Source organism: Molothrus ater, chromosome 7 (assembly GCF_012460135.2).
Source record: "Molothrus ater isolate BHLD 08-10-18 breed brown headed cowbird chromosome 7, BPBGC_Mater_1.1, whole genome shotgun sequence".
In the NCBI taxonomy this organism is placed as follows: domain Eukaryota; kingdom Metazoa; phylum Chordata; class Aves; order Passeriformes; family Icteridae; genus Molothrus; species Molothrus ater.
This window is the reverse complement of record NC_050484.2, coordinates 17,941,080-17,960,025: the sequence shown is the minus strand read 5'-3', so window position 1 is coordinate 17,960,025 and position 18,946 is coordinate 17,941,080. Positions and strand designations below refer to the sequence as shown.

General features: G+C 40.6%; 1 protein-coding gene across 1 annotated transcript in view; it reads left to right on the top strand.

Annotated features, from left to right (window-relative positions):
- Window positions 1-18,946, top strand: part of ITGA6 (integrin subunit alpha 6) — a 38,370-nt gene that overhangs the window by 3,199 nt on the left and 16,225 nt on the right. The window contains 8 exon segments of the mRNA XM_054515356.1: window positions 11,725-11,852; window positions 12,277-12,335; window positions 12,337-12,357; window positions 13,887-14,142; window positions 15,576-15,707; window positions 16,934-17,050; window positions 18,040-18,250; window positions 18,689-18,882. Of these exon segments, the coding sequence (XP_054371331.1) occupies window positions 11,725-11,852; window positions 12,277-12,335; window positions 12,337-12,357; window positions 13,887-14,142; window positions 15,576-15,707; window positions 16,934-17,050; window positions 18,040-18,250; window positions 18,689-18,882 (1,118 nt within the window).

Genomic DNA, 18,946 nt, shown 5'->3' with positions numbered 1-18,946 from the left:
TGGTTCATTGTTAAGCACAGTGAATCAGGCAACAGAAAAGGCTGATGGAGCTCTAAAGGAGCTGGGCTTATTGCCCTGTGTAAGTTTGTTCTGTTTTTAATCTATCAATATGATGAAAGGGAGTTCTGGTTCCGCAGGGGAGTGGTGGCACAACAGCAGCACATTTCATCTGCAGACTGGAAGGAGGTTTGTAACTTAGAGGAGTCTGAGACTGGGGCATAGCTATAAGAGAAACATGGTTAAAATGTAAGTGGTCCTGTGATGAAAATGTGAGTGTATCCAGCATTTCTAGATGGGGACTACACTGATTATACATTTATTAGCTACTGTATGTTATAAATTATTACTATTAGAATAAAAATGTAATTACTAGCTACTCACTATATATGTAGTGCATGTAGTCACATATATGTAATTTTATAGGATATATAGAGATATGGTCTGTATGTATGCATGCATACTCCATGTAAGATGTCCAGCAAATCCATTCCAGTTTGGTTGTAATTCACAATGATTTAAGCATCTTGAATTAAAACACAAACATCAAGAATATCTAAATTTGTATATTACTTTCATAGAATCATAGAATCCTAGAATTACTTGGGCTGGAAAAGACCCTTAAGGTCCGTCCAAGTGTGAACCTAACACCCGTTAGCCAGTTTGTATTTGTGGTTTAGAATGATAGAATCACAAATTATCCTGCCTTGCAAGGGGCCCACAAAGACTTACTTGCAAGTAATTCTGATAATATTTTCAGTAGAGGTATGGAGCTGAATTCAGGTAGGCTTCTTGTTATTGTGTAAGGCTAAAAGGGAAGATATTGTAGTTACTAACATTCAAGATTCTCCCATCAGCTGAAAAGCTGTATTGAAAGCTGTGGATAGGCACTTTATGTCAAGACTACACTGACCATTACTGGCCATAAAATCCTAAAAGTGTCTTACTGAAAATTTTACTTGTCACAGGTTTTGCTGACATTGCATGTCTCTACTGTGAGCTTTTATATCAATACATAACAAAGTTGCCTTAGGTCAGCAGGTCTGCTGGCATTGCTGCGCTGCTGCAGTGCATCCTCTGTGGCATTTAGCCAGTACTTTAGTGTTCTCTGGGGCTTGGGCTCAGAGGTGCTTTGCTCCAGCAACAAAGAGCTGGATGATGCTGTTCCGCAGAGGAAGATGACAATTTCTGCATGCAGAGGTGGTGTAGTGTAATTCAGACTTTGGGTGAACTGAATTAAAAACAATGCATGTTTATACCTTCAGGTTTAAAAGCTCTAATAGTGATGGTCCTCGGTTAGTGCTTCTGTCAATTTAAAAAAGAAAGCATTTACAATAAATTTCCTTTTTTATTAGGCTGTGATTTTACTGTGTCACTGCTCCTTGTATTTTCTTCTCTTGAGTGTCTCTCTGATCTTGTCTATGCAAACTATTCTTGGATAACTTGCTTAGTATGCTTATTTGCTTTCTTAGTGATAGTAGAGGAGTTTGTGTTCAAGATAGATGCCCTGTGGCAAAGGTCAGAATCAAATGAGGTGTGGAAGGAGGAGTAGTTGAAGAGTTTACTTGTTGTGGTAAGGGACAGATTTTCAAGAAAGATCCATTGTGCTAATATCATGGGTGAAAGAAGTGAGACAAATTTATGTTGCGTAAAGGGTGTGTAGTTGTTACAGGAAGAGCAAACTGCAGAAGGCTGGCTTTTTTTCCCAGTACTGATTTTGAGTTATGTTCTTGGTTATCGGTGGCAGAAGCCAGACAGGTAGGTTGGCTTCTCATAAATGTTTTTTTCATAAGGCCTAACAAGCAAAGAAGAATGTTTACTGATCTAATTTGTTGCTGTATGATTTCTCCACCAAATAAATGAAATTAGCATATTGGGTTCCTGGCATGTTACAGCAGTAAGCTGTTCATCAGTCAGCATAGGCCATTCCTTTTTCCTCTGTTAAGTTCCACCTGCATGTGCCAGAGCAACTGTAAGTTTTATAAGGAATGCATTCTGGAAAATTCTCATTCATTTTGAAAGAACTGCATTTAAAATCATTGTTTAAATATTTCAGAACCAGCCTAGATGAGTCATTCTGGCCATAACTGTAAAAATGCCACATTTTGAGGGCATATTCTGTGGAAAGGACTAGACTGAGATAAGGCTATTGGGCAAATGTCACTTTAAGAGCAAGGAAGTAAAAATCCATATTATTGAATGAGCAGATGGTGGTCTGTACTGTGAAACATTAGCTGGAAAATGAGCACCTTATCATTGTATTTAGCAAGGGTAGGTAACAGCACACGAATATTTGATGAAAGAACTATGCAGAATAGTCTGGAAAACATTGAATAATTCCTTTATTAGCACTAAATATTTTTGATTGCAATATACATAACCACATTACTGCTTTGAAAGTAATGGGAGAAAAATGTAGCTTAGAAAACAAACATGAACATGGAAAAAAAGGTTTTGCTTCCATTTTTAAGGGAATCATTCTGTATGTTAAAAATAAATGAACTATACCATAGGTTAATAAGGCTCCTTTTGCAGCTCTTGCATCTAAGGTATTGTATTCTTTTAAAATGCACTTCCCTTGGGTTTAATGTATTGTATCACATTTTCTAAGATTATTTTGAGAATTCCATAGCAGTTACTTTGGAAAAGTGCAGTTATGTTGGTTTAGCTTAAACAACAGGCTATGTGTATTCTGCTGTGAAGTACCTGAGACAGATTTTTGTACCAAAATAACAGTGAAAGGCAAAAGGTGCTGCTTCTTGCATTGTGATTTTTTGGAGCATTTACTAGCATGCATTGATCACTTTTGCTGGAGTGCCTGTTTTTCTTGTTTCCTCTTACAGAACTGCATCTAAAATATGTAATTTCCTAATGTAGATTTCCTTCAAGGAGTTGAGCTAATGTGTGTGAGGATGATTAGACTGTGTTAGGAAGGGAGAAGATCTGCTGAATCAAGGAGAAAAGAAGGAGAGATTTATGGGATGGGCCCTGTCACGATGTCATCTACAGCATAAAAATGTACTCCAGTCCCTCCAGGATAACACGGAGAGATCCTGCACTGGATTTCACTGCCAGCTAGCTAGTTTCTAGGCTACTTTTAAGCTGTATTCCTTGCATTTGTTTTCTATTTTCAAGGTGTTTGGAGGTGATCTAAGAAATAGAGAGCAGCAGATAGGAATGATCAGCATTGTTGAGTTTGCTGATAGCTGGTGTCCATAGGAATAGCAGAATTGTCTCAGAGTGAATGTTACTTCCTTTTTAGTGAAGATGACATTCTTTTGGAAATGGAGCTGTATGTGCTTAATCTCTGCATGATTCATCTGTCATTGTCACCTTCCTCAAAAGTAGGTCTATAAAATATATCTTAAAAAAACAAAGAATTGCAAATATGCTGGAGACAGCTCACTCCTGCATTGCCTGGGGTTGTTTGTTCAGCAACACATGCGTGGGTCAAAGGTCTGAAGGAAATGCATGTTTATCCTGGAAGTGGTCAAAAGTGGCAAGCAGCTGTTGCAGATAGCAAGGACACCATCATCATGGGAGGTTGAATTTTTTGTGTCCTTTACTTACTGCTCCTTTCACAATACTCTGCTAAGGGAATGATAAAGATTTGTTAGCTTTGCACTTTGTCATCAGTGCAGCTGAAGCTGCATAATGGTTTAGACTGCTGGCTCTTAGATGTTAGTGATGTCTAGCAGAGTGTGTGAAAGCCATTTTAATTATCCATGTTTGTGTAGTGTGAAAAACCCTCAAGTGAAAACCATGTTTTCTTGGCCAAAGATGCTAAAATAAATTTGGTACATTTTTTTCTTTTACAGCCAACTCTTGTAGCTGCTACTACAAATTTGGTGTAATTTTGCAAGTCCCTGTAATCTTTTTATCCACTCAATTTATTTTTCTGCTAGAGAAATGTTTGATAGTTGTGTGGTGTGGTCCTTGAATATTGCTGAAGATGGAAGTTTCTCTTCCCAGCCAAGATGTGTTCCTGCATATAGTAGAAGAAAACTTGTGTTGTCAAATCAGATGTAGTCCTAGAAATAGCTGCAGTAGTATTTGTACAACTTGCAGCTTACAGGAACATAGGGTGTTAAAAATACCTGAAAAAAACCTAATTCTAAATTCTGCTCAAGTGAGAATGTAGGGAGTGGCAAAAAAAAAAGTATGTATGAGGGGATGCATGTAAAATTAGGTATGTGTGCAAGTGGAGGAGTAGCAATATATAGAGTATAAGATTGCAGTGGGTTTTTTGGCATAGTCGCGAACATAAGTTTTTTGCAAAAATCTTGTTCTTAAGTTTAAAGCTGGTTGAAATTCTCAGTTTGAACATTCCTATTCATAGTAAAATATAATGGTTTCTTCTTCCACAGATATGTAATGGTTTCTTCTTCCACAGATATGTATAAAGAGCAGTTTCTTGTGAATGCATCATTTAGTTCTGCTGATCTGTTTGATCAGTGGTTGAGTATCTGCATGAAATATAAAAAAAGGGCTCTTTGAGCATCCCAGCTGCACAGGCTATGACCTGTTTCTCCTAGGAAAATACCTTATTGGAGTGATGTTCTTTCAAGTGACTTGAGTGCCTGTGTTTTCGGTTAATTTGAAGGCGTGGGGGCATAATGCGTCATGTACCCAGTGACACATCTGCCTTTGTCATTAAGCTCATGGCTTGAAGAAAAGTGTTACTTGAACTGTGGATCCGATTGTAGGCATTTAGCCCAGGGCTATGATAGCTTTAAGCTGAAGGAATACTTAGAACTGTGCTCTAGCATGCAAGTGCCTTCGGGCTGTTGAAGTGTGTGTGTGATGGCTGTTCATGTACTCATTCTCTGAAGCTCTTATTAGGGATTACCTGTCAGGAAGGTCCACCCTTTTTCTGCACATGGAGAGTTCCCTAGCCCCCTCCCACAGGGTACTGCTCTGTGGTCCACAGGCTTAGGTTGGCAGCTGGGCAGGGCACAGCTCAGCTCAGGGTGCCAGTGTTGGTCTGGTGTGGGTGAGCTCCCTTCCCCCCGGGGTGCTGCTTGGTGTGTTGTAAGTAAATGTGATGAACTTCTGTTCAGACCTCGAATCAGGCAGAACTTATGTGCTTGTGTATCTAGTGTAGGAGGTTTCTGCCTGTCCTGGTATTCTCCCTACAATTCAGAGGGAGATAGTGGTAAGTCTGGAAAAGGAGGAGCAGGGGGGAATCTCATATATAGATGTATGAGTGAAGGAACTATGGCTTGGGTTAGCATGAGGAGCAGTTGCTCTTTCAATTCTGCAGGGCTGTATTAGTTGCAGAAGTGTATTATATTGCCCATTGATTCTACAGTAAAATGTCCATCTCTCTTGCTGTACTTCTTTCATGCCTTTTAATAGTTTAATTATGGTGATAAATGAAACTGATGTACTTCATTCTGTGAAGGAAATAGAGGAATGACATTTCAACCCAAATATTTGTTTTGTGCTGAATTAGAACTACTATAATTTTTTTAAATGGCTTTTGGCACATTGAGTGAACAGTATATGCCTGTTAAGGTTGTTAGTTCTCAAACAAGTAGTGCCTTCAAATACTGACTGGGTGCACTGCTTTCAGGTCCCCCCCCTTCCCCCCCAAGAAAAAAAGAAAAAAAAATTGAGCAACTGTTTCCATATTTTTATTGCTTTCTTATTTGTTTTCTAAAACATGTAGCTAATATATGATGTGATACTTCTTAAATTTTTCATGAATTTTTTTGTGGATGCCGTTTCGTGGGGATACAAAGACAAGTCCTGCAAACGTGAAGAAGTGTAAATGAATTCTGGGGTTTTCTATGGCATGAATGGCCAGCAGGCCAAGTGCAGGAGACAGTAATTCCTGCTTTCGGTGAGGCCTGTAGAGTGAGCCATGTCCACAAGGCACTGATCGCAGCCCAGCCTCGATAGAGCAGCTGCCTCTGCAGGCCCCGTTGTGCGCGGAGCGGCCGGGAGGGCGCTGCCCGGCTGGGGGCTCTTGGCAGCAGAGCAGGGCTGCGGTGCTGGGACAGCGGGACGGACGCTGCTCCCTCTCTGTGCTTGTAGGTGCCTGGGGGCTGCTGGCTCACCCCGGCTGCTTTGCTGCAGCTGTTCTTGCGTGCCTGTCCTGCTGCTGTTGGGAGCTGCAGCTTGGTGCATCTGCAGAGGAGAGTGGCTGGGTTGTGCCCGGCTGGCTGTGCTGGGACTCCCGTAGTTCAGCCCTTCCAGTGCAGACAAGGTGACTCTGGGCAGGGGCTGAGCTAGGAGTGCCAGGATTTTGGCTCCCAGGTTAGTTTCTTGAAATGGTGCGCTTGTCACTTTCGAGTTAAACCACATGTTGTTTGAAGAAGATTTCATGCAGTACCAGGCACTGCCATGTTAGAAAACCTGAGTGAAAATCCCTTTAACATTATTTCTCCTGTAGGTTTATCATAAATTAATTATAAAACTGTCTGATACATATTTTACAGTACCAATTTGTAGTCAGGTCTGTTCCTGTCACGGGTGTTCTTCCTTTTAAATCTGAAAAATGTATAGATTGTAAGGGAGAAATTAAACCTGTAGATAGTATACAGGTTGCACTTGTTATTTGACAGTATGAAATCTATGAGGTATCTGTTAATTATAGAGAGAGAGTGGTGTCTAAATGGAAAACTGGATTTTGAAACACAAACTTGGGGCAGACTGTGCCATTTCTTCTAAGAAAAATGCTTTGTCCCAATGGAAATGAGATCTGCAAAACCTGTTTCAAATCCAGATAGGCTGGGCTCTGCACTGTGATGGGAAAGTGTTTATTTTTCCATGTGACTTTCAGAAAGTCAATAATAAGTGGCCTTACCAGAACAACAGGTATCTTTGTAGTTCCAGTTTTGCTTTGTATTAGCTTGCCCTAGTCCTTGTGCGGCTTTTGGCTTCTTTTTCTAGCTTCTGTCATAATCTGTTTCCTAAAAAAGGCTGAAGAAATAAAATGAAAGTTGGGATCCTTCAAGTGCCAAGCCTCCAGGCAACAGAGTACATTAATGATATACTTGGCCACAGCTTTGCTCTGTTAGTTCCAAAGTGTAGCTGTGGAGTAGCAGATCAGGAGAATATTCAGTCAGTTAAAATAGCTGTTAATAACACACTGACCATGATGGGTGTCTCTGTGAAAAGCATCACAGGTAAGCTCCCTGCTGACACAGTTACTGGTTGTATTTTGCTGGGGAGGGTTTTTTTTGGAGGAGCCCATGGTTTAGCTCCAGTTCCCGTTAGCAGCCCAGTGTGTGAAGGGAGAGTCTCTCTGTGCTTATTAGTCTGTGTGCTCTTGTCCTGTGACTTGTTTCTGTTGTGGAATGGCAAATCCAAGCATGACGCAGGGGTGGGGCCACCAATATTCACAGTGGCTGTCCCACTGACCAACTTCTGTTAGGTTGAAATATTTTGGGGGTTAAATGCATCCATCTTCTGTGTTTGTTAATTTTAAGAACAGGTGAGACCACATCATTGCAGAGGAGTGAAAATACAGCTCAGGTTGAGGGCTGTAGATGCCCAGATTGTGATCAGGGCAACCTCTGCCTGGAGGTTTTAAACATTTGATAGATGACTTGTGACTGGTGATTTTGTAGTAAAATTTAAATTGAGTTAGAGCTAGTGGCTCTATTTTCTTCATTTTGCTTAATCTAGTGAAACTCTTTCCCAAGAGGGCACTGGAAGTGGGAGAGAGAAAGGATGTAGAAGTCTTTAACTGTCCAGTCAAGGGTGAGCCATTTCATGGCATTTAGCTTTGTCACTTTCCAAATTTGCCCCCCTTGTGGGGTCTTTCTGAAAACATAATGAAGTGCAAAGTCTGCAGTGGCAGCATTGTTGCCCGAGAACAGCAATATTCCATTTGAAACTTGTGCTCAGTGGAGCCTGCAAAATTGGAAATTACTTAGACCAGCGACTACTTAATTTCACCTCTATGTGGAAGTGGTTAATGGTTTCTTACCCAGGAAACACTTTCATGATTTCTACTCCAGTCTGTTAAGGCTCAGAGCAGGCACTACGAGTGTGTTTGCTTTTACTTTTAAAGAAAGGCTGGCAAAGATGTGGTGCCTTGTTTGGGTAGAAGGACACCATGGAAAAGGAAAGAATTTAAGGAATGAAGAAAACTTTGGGAGATAGCAGAGTATCTGAGTTCGGTGCAGACTGTGGTATTTTTTGTATTTGTTTAAATCAAAATATAATTTACACAGTGGGAGCCCCTTACTTTGATGAACAGGATATTTACTCTCAAAAAACATTGAAGATCTTCACCTTCCTTTTACTTGATTTCTTTTGAGAGTTTTTTCCAAAATAGAACTGTAATGAATTGGTAATAATTTTTCTTCTCTGAAGTATGTTGCGAAAATCATATGTTACTCTTGGACAGTTCCAGGCTGTAAGTGAAGAAAGGAATTTTGCTGTGGAGTGAGGGAATACTTCCAGGAGGTTGGATGATTTCTGGATTTCTTTTGAGATGGTTTTCACATCTTAACTTTGACTTTCCTTTTGGAAGCAACCAAGATAGTTTCATGAGCAGTATTGGAGGGAGTTCAAATAGCTGTGAGCAGAAACCACTCCCAGTTCTTACTGTTGTTTTCATTAGCTGAGAAGGAGCCAGGGCTACCTACTAAACATTTCAAGAATTACCAATTAAAGCAGGGAGGGTTTTAAAATCTGCACCCTACTGCTTAATATTCTGTAGTATGTGTTGAAATGGAAAGCTCGTGTATTTTACTTTGGACTTTAATGACTCTTTTGGGCCATATCGGATTAAATAAAGTTACACCCTTTCTTCTCAGTGTTCACCTAACTGTTCTTGCTGAATGCTGGTTGTTAAAAGCATAAAGTAGTGAAGAAAACGCAAAGCTCAATATGCCATGGTGCCTCTAGGTGCAGGTGTGGAAATCAGCTGGAGGGCTTGTGGTTTGTGTTGCTGTGGCATTGGGGGTGGGAATGTCAGGCGAGGCGTAGGCCACGTGGTCTCCTTCTGCCTGATACCCAGAAATGTTTTGTGCTAACCAAGTACACTTCCTACCAAGACATATTCTGCAAATATGCCCACAAAGAACAGAAAATTTGGCTGCAGTCCCACCCACAGCACTTGGCATGGTATCAGTGAACAAGATATAAAAGTACCCTGCTTCTGCATCCAATGGGGCAGGAGAATTTGAGCGAAATTGCAGGGACAGACGGACAGGTTTGTCCTCCTCGGCCCCCCCAGTAGGGACACTGTTTGGTAAGCCTTGTGTCCTCAGCTGTGCTGGGTGTTGACCTGGGATATTAAGCTTGTGATTGCAATGGCACTGTTAGTGCTGGATGTAGCTCCTCTGCAGTTAATGCACTCTCACCCTCAGTCCAGAGGAACGTTGTATGTTACATTCAATAAATGATGCTGTTCCAGAATCTGACTGGTTCTTCGAAATGCAGCCAGACCTACAGTTCATAGACTGTTTGTGTATCTGGAGTCGGACCTGGAGTTACACGGTGCCTACCTGAGTGTGGGCAGTGAGTTCTCACCTTCTTCTGCTTCTTGGAGATATGTGGGCTTATGAAGCATGTTTTCTACACACACTTACCTGAAGGTCTGCTCCAGATGCAGATAAAGTCAGTAAGATGTCTTGATACCTTTTCTGAGACTTGAGTAGTACTTGGCATAAGTGGTGAAACGGAGCTTTTCTTGCCTCATCTGTTGTGTTCGGGTGTAATGTAACAGCACAGTGAGGTATGGCGGGTGTAGCTGTGCCCTAGGGTTCCGTGGAGGGATGTGCTGCTCCGCTGCTCCCTGTCTGGAGAGCAGGGGCCGGCAGTCCCTGGTGTGTTACAGCTGCTCTCACACACACAGGTACAGCCGGGGTCACTGGTGTCTGCAGGGCAGGCAGCACCCCCTGAGCCTGCCTCTCAGTAAGGGCACTTAGGTACAACATTGTACACCAGTCCTGGAGCTCTAATCTTAGGGGATTATCTTACACTTGGCTATCAATCTTATATGGCTGTAAGGGAGCGAATCTGTTCCTCTAAGTCAGCTGATGCTCATAATTGGCAGTGGGACTTCAGTTATTATCACGTACCTTCAAGAAGTAATTAAGAGAAATCAATAATTAAAATAATTCTAATCGATAGAGCAACTGGACTGATTCATTTGGTTAAAAATCAGAATTTCAGTTTGAAATTGGAAAACACATGCTTTAATTATAACTAGAGCTAAAAACATTGTAGTTTTATGCCAGGGTTTGAGAGAATTCAGATTTTTTTCCCCCAACACTGTCACTTGATAGATGCTTATTTTGAATGAAATTATATTAATGGCTTATTATGTTACATTTCTGTAGATTAACACCTGTGCAGTCTGATTGGCCCAGGAAAAACCCAGTTAGGTTATAGTATGTATTGAACAAGATGTGTGGGGAAAGTCAGGATTCAAGTTAACAATTAGAATCATCTGTTTCTGTAATTTACATGAGGAATAGCAATTGTCTGCTTTTCTCTGACATTGGACTCATGGTAAATATTAGATACTAAGTCATCATAACTCAAATAATAAAGAGCTAAGTCTCTGACAGGAACTGATGCTCAGAGATGTTTATATTCAGTATACTGTATGGCTGAGCTTCTGTTTTCTGTAGAGTAACAAGGCAAACCTACCATGGGGATGGTAAAATCAATAAAATTGTCTGTGTGTTGGAGTGTCTTGGGTTTTCATCTCCCACTCTGCATTCTTCACATTTGGGCGTTATTTTGTTATCTGAATATGCATTCTGGAAGATGATTTTGGACATTCAAACCTAATTGAAAGTAGTTACAGTAGACCATGTCCACAGACCTTCAGGGAGAAGTCCCAGTAAGTAAAATGAATCATACTGTGAGCATGGGTAAAGAGAAATTAAGACTTTGTTTTTGTTACTCTTCATTTGCAGAGGAAAAGTTCCTAGGTTTTAAGTGTCTGTGTTTCATCTGCCACCATAAGGAGATGGTGATAGCTGGAAGAGCATCCCCTCACTCTACCCCTACCTCTGACCTGCAGAAAGAGGTTTTGCTTGCCAATGAGAAAGCTAAAATGGAGCATGCATAGCTGCAGAAAGAGCTAACCTGGTTTTGGCATAATGAGCTCAAACTTGATTAAAATTCTTTTATTAAATCACAGCAGAGTAAGTAGCCACAGAGTAATGACTGGAATGTGTCCTCTATCTGGAAGGACTCTGCTGAGCACGTAGTACAGCTCAGTATATGAGCTGATTTGTATTACTGCAGTCATGCTGAAATTCACACTGATGCCTGGTTCATGTCATACTTCTGGAGTTCTGTGCACACTTTTTATTTTTAAATTAAGTAACCTGGCTTTTATAATAGAATTTTGATTTTTCAAGTGTAAATGGTACATTCTTCTAGTAAGGCAAAAAATACCCCATTTGATGCCCTGATAAAAAGGTGATTTCCCCAAAACTGCCAGACAGCTACTTTTTATCAACCACTCTCAGTGAATATTGCAACAATAACAGGAATAACAATACAGGTACTGGCTTGCAGGTCTAATAATTGTAATCTGCATTACTGCTATACAGCTTCTCTCCTCCCCCTCTCCCACTTTTCCTCTTTTTAAAAGAGCAGTGCTGTGGTGTAGTTTTTCATCCACCTTCAAATGTTGACATGTCAAACCTCTAGTAACATGGTGAAAACACTTCCTGATTCTGTTGCCTTTCTCTTTTCTAATATTCCTTCTACATATTCCTTTAAATTACTTTGTTTTCCCTGCAGATTGCTGGTTGGAGCTCCTCGGGAAAAGGCCTTTCCAGCCCAACAAGCCAACAGAACAGGAGGGCTGTACAGCTGTGACATTGCATCTCCAAATACAAATTGCCTGCGTGTCAAATTTGATGAGGAGAGTAAGTTTTTCAGTGCTTTTGTTTTGAATTGAAACAGTTGACCGATTGTTCTTGTTTGATGTCCTTTCCTGAGGCAGTGTATCAGACAGTTTCTTCTAGAGATTATACATAACTACTTTTTGCATCACAGTAAGTTGTAGCTTAATTGCTAAGTTCCTATGAGATGCTTAAATCTTGGTAGATTCTTACTGTTTTTTAAATTGATGTAACATGAAGTAATAGGCTAGAAGTTTAATAAAATGGAAGCTGTTAGTGATAACATGTACGGACACCGCCACCTGCAGACTGTCTGTATGAAGTTCTGTATGAAGAGTCTCCCCTGACATGGGCTTCAAGAAAAAACAAACAAAAAACCAAAACAAACCAGAAAAAAGAAAATGTAGTGAACTGTTAATATTTCAAGCTGTTTTATGATACTTTGCAGCTGACCCAAAGATGGAGAGTAAAGAAGACCAATGGATGGGTGTAACTGTCCAGAGTCAGGGGCCCAGGAGGAAATGTGGTGGTAAGTGCTAAAGGACTAACTTGCAAAAGTGTCTGGGGTCTCCAGTCCATGTTCTGTATGGTCTGTGTTTCTGTGCAGCTTGCTGAAAGGGAACTTGCCTAAGTTTACTCCTTTGATTTCTTGTAGGTAAGGACTTAAATGTCTCCTTAGCAAAATAAGGCATTTGAGGTTGTAAGAGCTTTAAATTATTGTTCTGTGAGTTAGCTTGTCTTTATAACCTTTTTAACCATCTAGGATGGACAGTTTGTTTTCAAGGGGTACACTCTTTTTTGGTCACATACACATTTTTTCTTTTAACCACTACTAGCTGCAGAAATAGGGAAGACTGGTGTATAAGGCTGTAGAAGTAGCAGGTTATCACCAGCCTGTTTTCCAGAGGATGAGCGTCACTTTAGCTTTTATCAGGGACTTCCACTGAGTGGATCCTGTGAATTAATGTGGTCATTGCACTGCAGTAAGACTACGTGCTATTCTTTATTTTATACAATACATTTATACTTTTTATTTTATATTAAACAGAAAACATTTTTGGGAGTTATGAGAGACAGTTTAAAAAGTAACATTCTCAGTTAAATAAAAACCTCTAGTAGTGCTGCAGGATACCGGATGCATCATAAAACAGGTGTGCAGTGAAGCTTCCTCATCTAATTGGAGGTTAATGTCACTGCTTCCAAACCTGGGGGCAGGTGTCTTCAGGATGTGAATCTGGTTATTTAAGCATTTAGAGGCAGTAATAACTGGCTTTGGTCTGCCTCAGAACCCAGAGTGGGAAGGAACACAGGGAAACAGTCCTGTTCACTGAATAATTGGTCATCAACTAATGCTATCTTGTCTTTTTGTGGTAAGTGGGGAATGCACTTCTCAGATGAGGTGTGAGCAGCCTGGAGGTCACTGCAGCAGGACAGTATTGCAGTGCTCTAATGTGGAGCAGCTGGGTGTTTGCATAACATGTAGGCCTTGATAGGAACCATAGAAAAGGTTTGTCAGCTGAGACAAACAAACTTGGCTTGTCCCTGTCTGCCCCAGTGACATTTACCCTCTAAGTGGAACATCCAACAGGGGAAGTAGGAGCAACTTCCCTCCCCTCCACTGGAGAAGCTTTCAGCCTCTGCTTAGTGGCACTTTTCTGTAAGGGGCAAGTTCTGAATAGTCTTGGGTAGATGGTAGTTGAACCAGCTTCTTGTGTCCTGCACGGGTGTGTCAGTCCTTTGAGAGCTGTTGGGAAACAGCCACTTCTTTCTTTGAGAGAGAGGGTGGTTTTCTCCTTACTTCCTGAAAGAGAGGGATTTAGTATCAGGAAGGGCTTTAGGGATTTAACCCTGTGGCCTTCCTTGACCATGAAGCAGACTGCTTTGCCTTGTATCTGTAGGTGCCCAACCCTTCCCACGTGTTGCCTGTAGGAAACATGGCATTCTGCAGTTGGGTGTGTCTGCAGGGTGCCTTGCTAGCAGGAGGGGCTGCACTGCTCCATGGTGCTGACCCGTGTAGGACACACAGACACATCACACTTTGTTTCTTCTGTCTTGCAGACGTGCGCACATCGCTATGAGAAAAGGCAGTATGTAAACACAGTGCAGGAAACCCGGGATATCATTGGAAGGTGCTATGTGCTGAGCCAGGACCTCACTATTAAGGATGATATGGATAATGGAGTGTGGAGTTTTTGTGATGGTCGTTTAAGAGGCCATGAGAAGTTTGGTTCCTGTCAGCAAGGTGTTGCTGCTACTTTTACTAGAGACTATCATTATATTGTGTTTGGTGCCCCAGGCACTTACAACTGGAAAGGTATGACTTGGCTTCCTTCCTGCCTACCCTTCCCATTTCCTCTGAGATTGCTCTCAAGGGTTGAATCCAGAGTTTTAATTGTTTTTTAAGGGGAGAGGAGATAATAGGGATGTAATGATTTTACCCTGTTTTTACAAAATGCTATGCTTCTGTATCAACATTTACTGAAATTTCTTTAAATATCTTTGTGTATATTTATGAATAATGGAACTTTGCACATATGTACAGCAGATTTTCCCTTTATTAGTCTTAATCTTACAGTGGGATTGAGGGCTTACTTGGACACTTCCATACAGGAACAAACTACTAAATTTGTATGAGTTACTTGACCAGCTCTTTTTCTGCATTTGAGCAAATGTTAGGTAGCTGCTGAACTCTTTGTTTATTCTGCAATATTCTCTCCTTTATTCTTTGTGAAGTTTGTGGAAACCAGTACATTCCAAAATAAATATTGAAGGGTTGCAGGAAGGTAACAGCAATACTACATATATTCATATCTAAATCCATGAATGTCCATGTAAAATTTCATGGATAATCTAAGAGCCAAGTACTCTGTGTCATCTAGGAGATCGTCCAAAACGTAAGGGGAAAAAAGCCTGGATGTTCTTTGTTAGTTTATATTCAGAAGCATTTATATGCCCAGTTCAGTCTCTAGAAGTGATTTTTCCCATCACACTTCATTACACCAACAGCTGTAAATACTTTCCTCTTGAGAACATCTGATCCTCCAAGCACTGCATTTTTCCACCTCGTACACCTGTGCCTGGTGTAAGAACCGTGCAAAATCAGTGTGTTAAGCTCTGGCACAAGGTGTACTTTAGTGAAAATGTAATATTCCATGTATCTGTCAACAAAATCTGACTGACCTGAAACAGCATACTGAGTGCAGACACCATTTTACTTTAATTGCTGAGAAGTGCTAGTACAGTCCTAAGAGTACTCTTCTGTGTAATGGAAAAACATGTTTGTGCTTGCCAAAACCTTAATTATGCCAATTGATAAAAGGGAAGCACACTTTTTATTGAACAATAGCTTTGTTCTTCTTAAATACTAAGTATAATGCTGGTGTTTGTCAAAATGAAATGTAATTTTTAAAAAATTCCCGTGTACTTACCTCCTTTTTAAGAGAAGCTTTATAAGGCTAAGAAATACAGGATGAGGGTGGTTTATGACCAAACCAGTTCAATGGGGGTTTTTGGGAATTTCCTTAGTATCCCATGTTTTCCAGATCATTGTATGACTTCTTTGTAAAACAGCGTGAGCTTCTGGCACACAGAGACAAAACACTAACCCAGTGCACTGTTCTGTGTTTGTCCCATTTTAACAGCAGCCACTGTGTCATTCATCATAATTAATATAAGTTGGGAACATTTATTTGTTATTTTTCTCACTTATCATTTGTTTGCTTTTATTTTATCATTTCATTTTTTCAGGGGTGGTTCGTGCAGAGCAAAAGAATCAGACATTTTATGATCTGGGTATCTTTGATGATGGGCCTTACGAAGTTGGCGATGAGAGCCGCCAGGATAAGAATCTAGTTCCTGTTCCAGCTAACAGTTACTTAGGTAGGATTAAGTACATGTGGTAAATCTCTTTAGGTCTCTTAAACATTTGTGATGCCAGCCTGGTGCGATGATCTGAAGTGGGAGCAGATGTTCCATTGTGGACCCTGTAACATGTTAACTCTTTGGGATAATTCACAGCCTCCCTCCACATTTATGGGCCAGTTTTAAGTGTAAGATGAGACTGCTGAGGCACCTAGAAGAGCTGCTGTTGTAATGTGAGATTCAAGAGCTGTGCCAAGGGCCTATGGAATCTCCAGGAGTGATTATAATCACTGTGATGGGTCAGTACAACGAATGGGTCTGTAGTCCTTAGTTGCACAGTCTCTGCTATGTAGTATCAGAAAGTTTATCAAAATTAGAGTTTCTGGATGTAACTGTTAAGGCTGTAGATTTTCTCTCCTGGTAGGTAAGTGCAATTCTTCTATTCTTTATGCTTTTAAAACTCCAGTGGCTTTTAATAGACCTTTAAAATGCCATAATATAAGTACTGTTTATATTTTACTGATGTGTGTGTTGCAGGAGGTGCATCTCTTGCTCTTTGTGCAGTCAAGAAAGCAAGAATATGTCCTTAGGCCAGTGACCTTTCTGTACACCAGGGAGATACACTGAAAAGGCTATGCTGCATTTTTGGAAAGGCATTATGTGTAAAGAATCCTTCTGTTCCAGTGCAGATTTCTGTGGTGTGTTGATCCACTGCTTTTGGCATGTGCAACAAACAGAGTTTTGGTAACCTGAGACTGGAATTTCTGTGTGAGTGATGGAAAGCTGAATAGATGGGAAGGGCATTGCTAATGTAAAAAATAAAAAAGCAAGTCAAGAAGAGAGCAAACTTAGAGCTACATTTATGTTAGGAGAAAGAGAACATAAACTTCTGTTAAATATCAGCTGTAATTACCGGGTGTAAAGCTAACTAGAAAAATCATCCTAAGAGCTTAGATTAGACAAGCTGATAGCGTCTTCTGGTGGAATAAGAATTGAGGAGCGCTGTGGAGGCCGATGCCTTTTGCTGTGAACAGTCATAGAATCTTTTTCCAGTTGCGTAACCAATGCATTTATCTCCTAAATGTGGATGCTGCCTTGATTTGTAATAATCAGAACCACTTCCAGGCAAACCAGCTCATCCCAGGCATTACTGTTCTGTCTGTTTAGGCCTTAAGCAAATGTGGTTATAGGTGCTTTGCTTAACTACTATTTTTTTCTCTTCAATCTTTCACTCATATTTATAGGTCTTCTATTTTTGACAGCTGTATCTGATACTCATCCAGATCAGTTTGTGTACAAAACATTGCCTCCCAGCATACAGGTGGACAAGTCAGTGGATGTAATGATGAATAGCTACTTAGGTTTGTGACCACTTGAAGTGGCAGCATCTGGTCAGACATAATCTCCAGACCTTTGTCATGATCCTCTCACCTCTATTCCCTCTCATATAAAATATAAGTAAAGCATGAAAAAAACAGGGATTCAGATAAAGGGGAGTCAGCAGAGTAACAAGGCTTGAGAGAAATGCTGATTTGTCATGCATTTCTCTGAACCTTCTCATCTTTCCCGCAGCTAGGACTCCCTCAGTTTTTTCTGAAACTGTCTCATTGTGAATTGCTGTAATTGAGAATTTCCACAGTAGTGATGAAGTGTTGCAGAGGGAGACTCCCATCTGGCTGGTATCTTCCTTCCTTGCAAAGTGGGCATTTTTCTACTTTGGCCTTCACTGGCTATATGGGTATATGCAGTATAGTCTTTTAACTTGGTTTTTCATATTTTAAAATGGATTGTAAGACTAAATTAATTTGGACATGTCATTTTTAGGGCTGCATTAACTAAAATTGCCCATTTCACCATTACTGTGTAAGCTGATTCTCAAATACTGCATACATCATTCATATGAGAATGCTTGTACAGAACAATTTGCATGCTTGTAATAGAACAATACTGACTTTACTTAGGAGGTTTTCTGATAATTTTGCCAGAGGTGAAGTACTCAAGCTATATTGAAGTGGTAAAGCTGTAATTGTGTCTAAGCTGTATATATCCTGTGTTTGGGATCTGTGAAAAGCAGGTCCAAGTGAGCAATGAAGTACTGTGTTTTGTGGGGAAACACTAACTGTAATGTATGGAGGAGTGTTTGTAAGAATGTAAAAAAGTGTTGACTTGCAAATACACATCTACCAGTGCAAACAGAAATGGAGAATTCCCAACCATAGCCCACTGTGTTTTAGACAAAACTTATATTCCATATACCACTTTAATATAGCTGGGGAAACGTTTATTTTTTCATATTAAGATGCAAGTTGTTACTTAGTTAATTTATACTTTATTTCTGTCTCTGTTAAAGGTTTCTCTTTGGACTCTGGTAAAGGAATTGTCTCCCAAGATGAGATGACTTTTGTGTCTGGAGCCCCAAGGGCGAACCACAGCGGAGCAGTAGTTTTACTAAAGAAAGAAAAAAATCAGAGAGCACTTTCCTTGGAGCACATGTTTGAAGGAGAAGGGCTGGCCTCCTCTTTTGGCTATGATGTTGCTGTTGTGGACCTCAACAGTGATGGGTATGGCTCTGATTAACTCCTGCTGCTGGTATAGTGATCTTGTTTATTTCTGCTTTGGTTTTTCACATTAGAAATATAAGGAATGACAAAGCCCACCTTCCATGTTTTCCTGGAGGAAATGGTGAGCATCTTGATAATCAATCAGGATAGAGTCCACCTTTCTAATGAAGAGTTTTATTTAAACAATTACTGTAAACTGAGAAACAAGAAACCAGTCTCATACCCCAAGAAGACCATAGAAGGTCCTTGTATGCCATCAAGGGAATAAACCAGCTTGCAGTGTCAGCGGGGCTGTTGATGCCCAAGCAGTTTAATGCACATTTTAGTCTTTGTTCAGCCACTCTCTAGGCAGCTGATCTTGAGCTCACAGTCTTGGCAGTTATTCTTCAGAGTTCTCCTACAAATGCATTGCCTTTTCTTTTCCCTTTTCATCCTAAGCTGGCAGGACATCGTTGTTGGGGCCCCGCAGTACTTTGACAGAAGTGGGGACATCGGGGGTGCCGTGTACATCTACATGAACCGCCAGGGCAAATGGGCAGGGGTGAAGCCTCTTCGCTTGAATGGAACCACTGACTCCATGTTTGGACTTGCAGTAGAAAATGTTGGGGACATTAATCAGGATGGATATCCAGGTAAATGGAAAACCATGGCAATAAAAATGTGTGAGATCGTTTGGCCAATGCCAGACTTGTAACA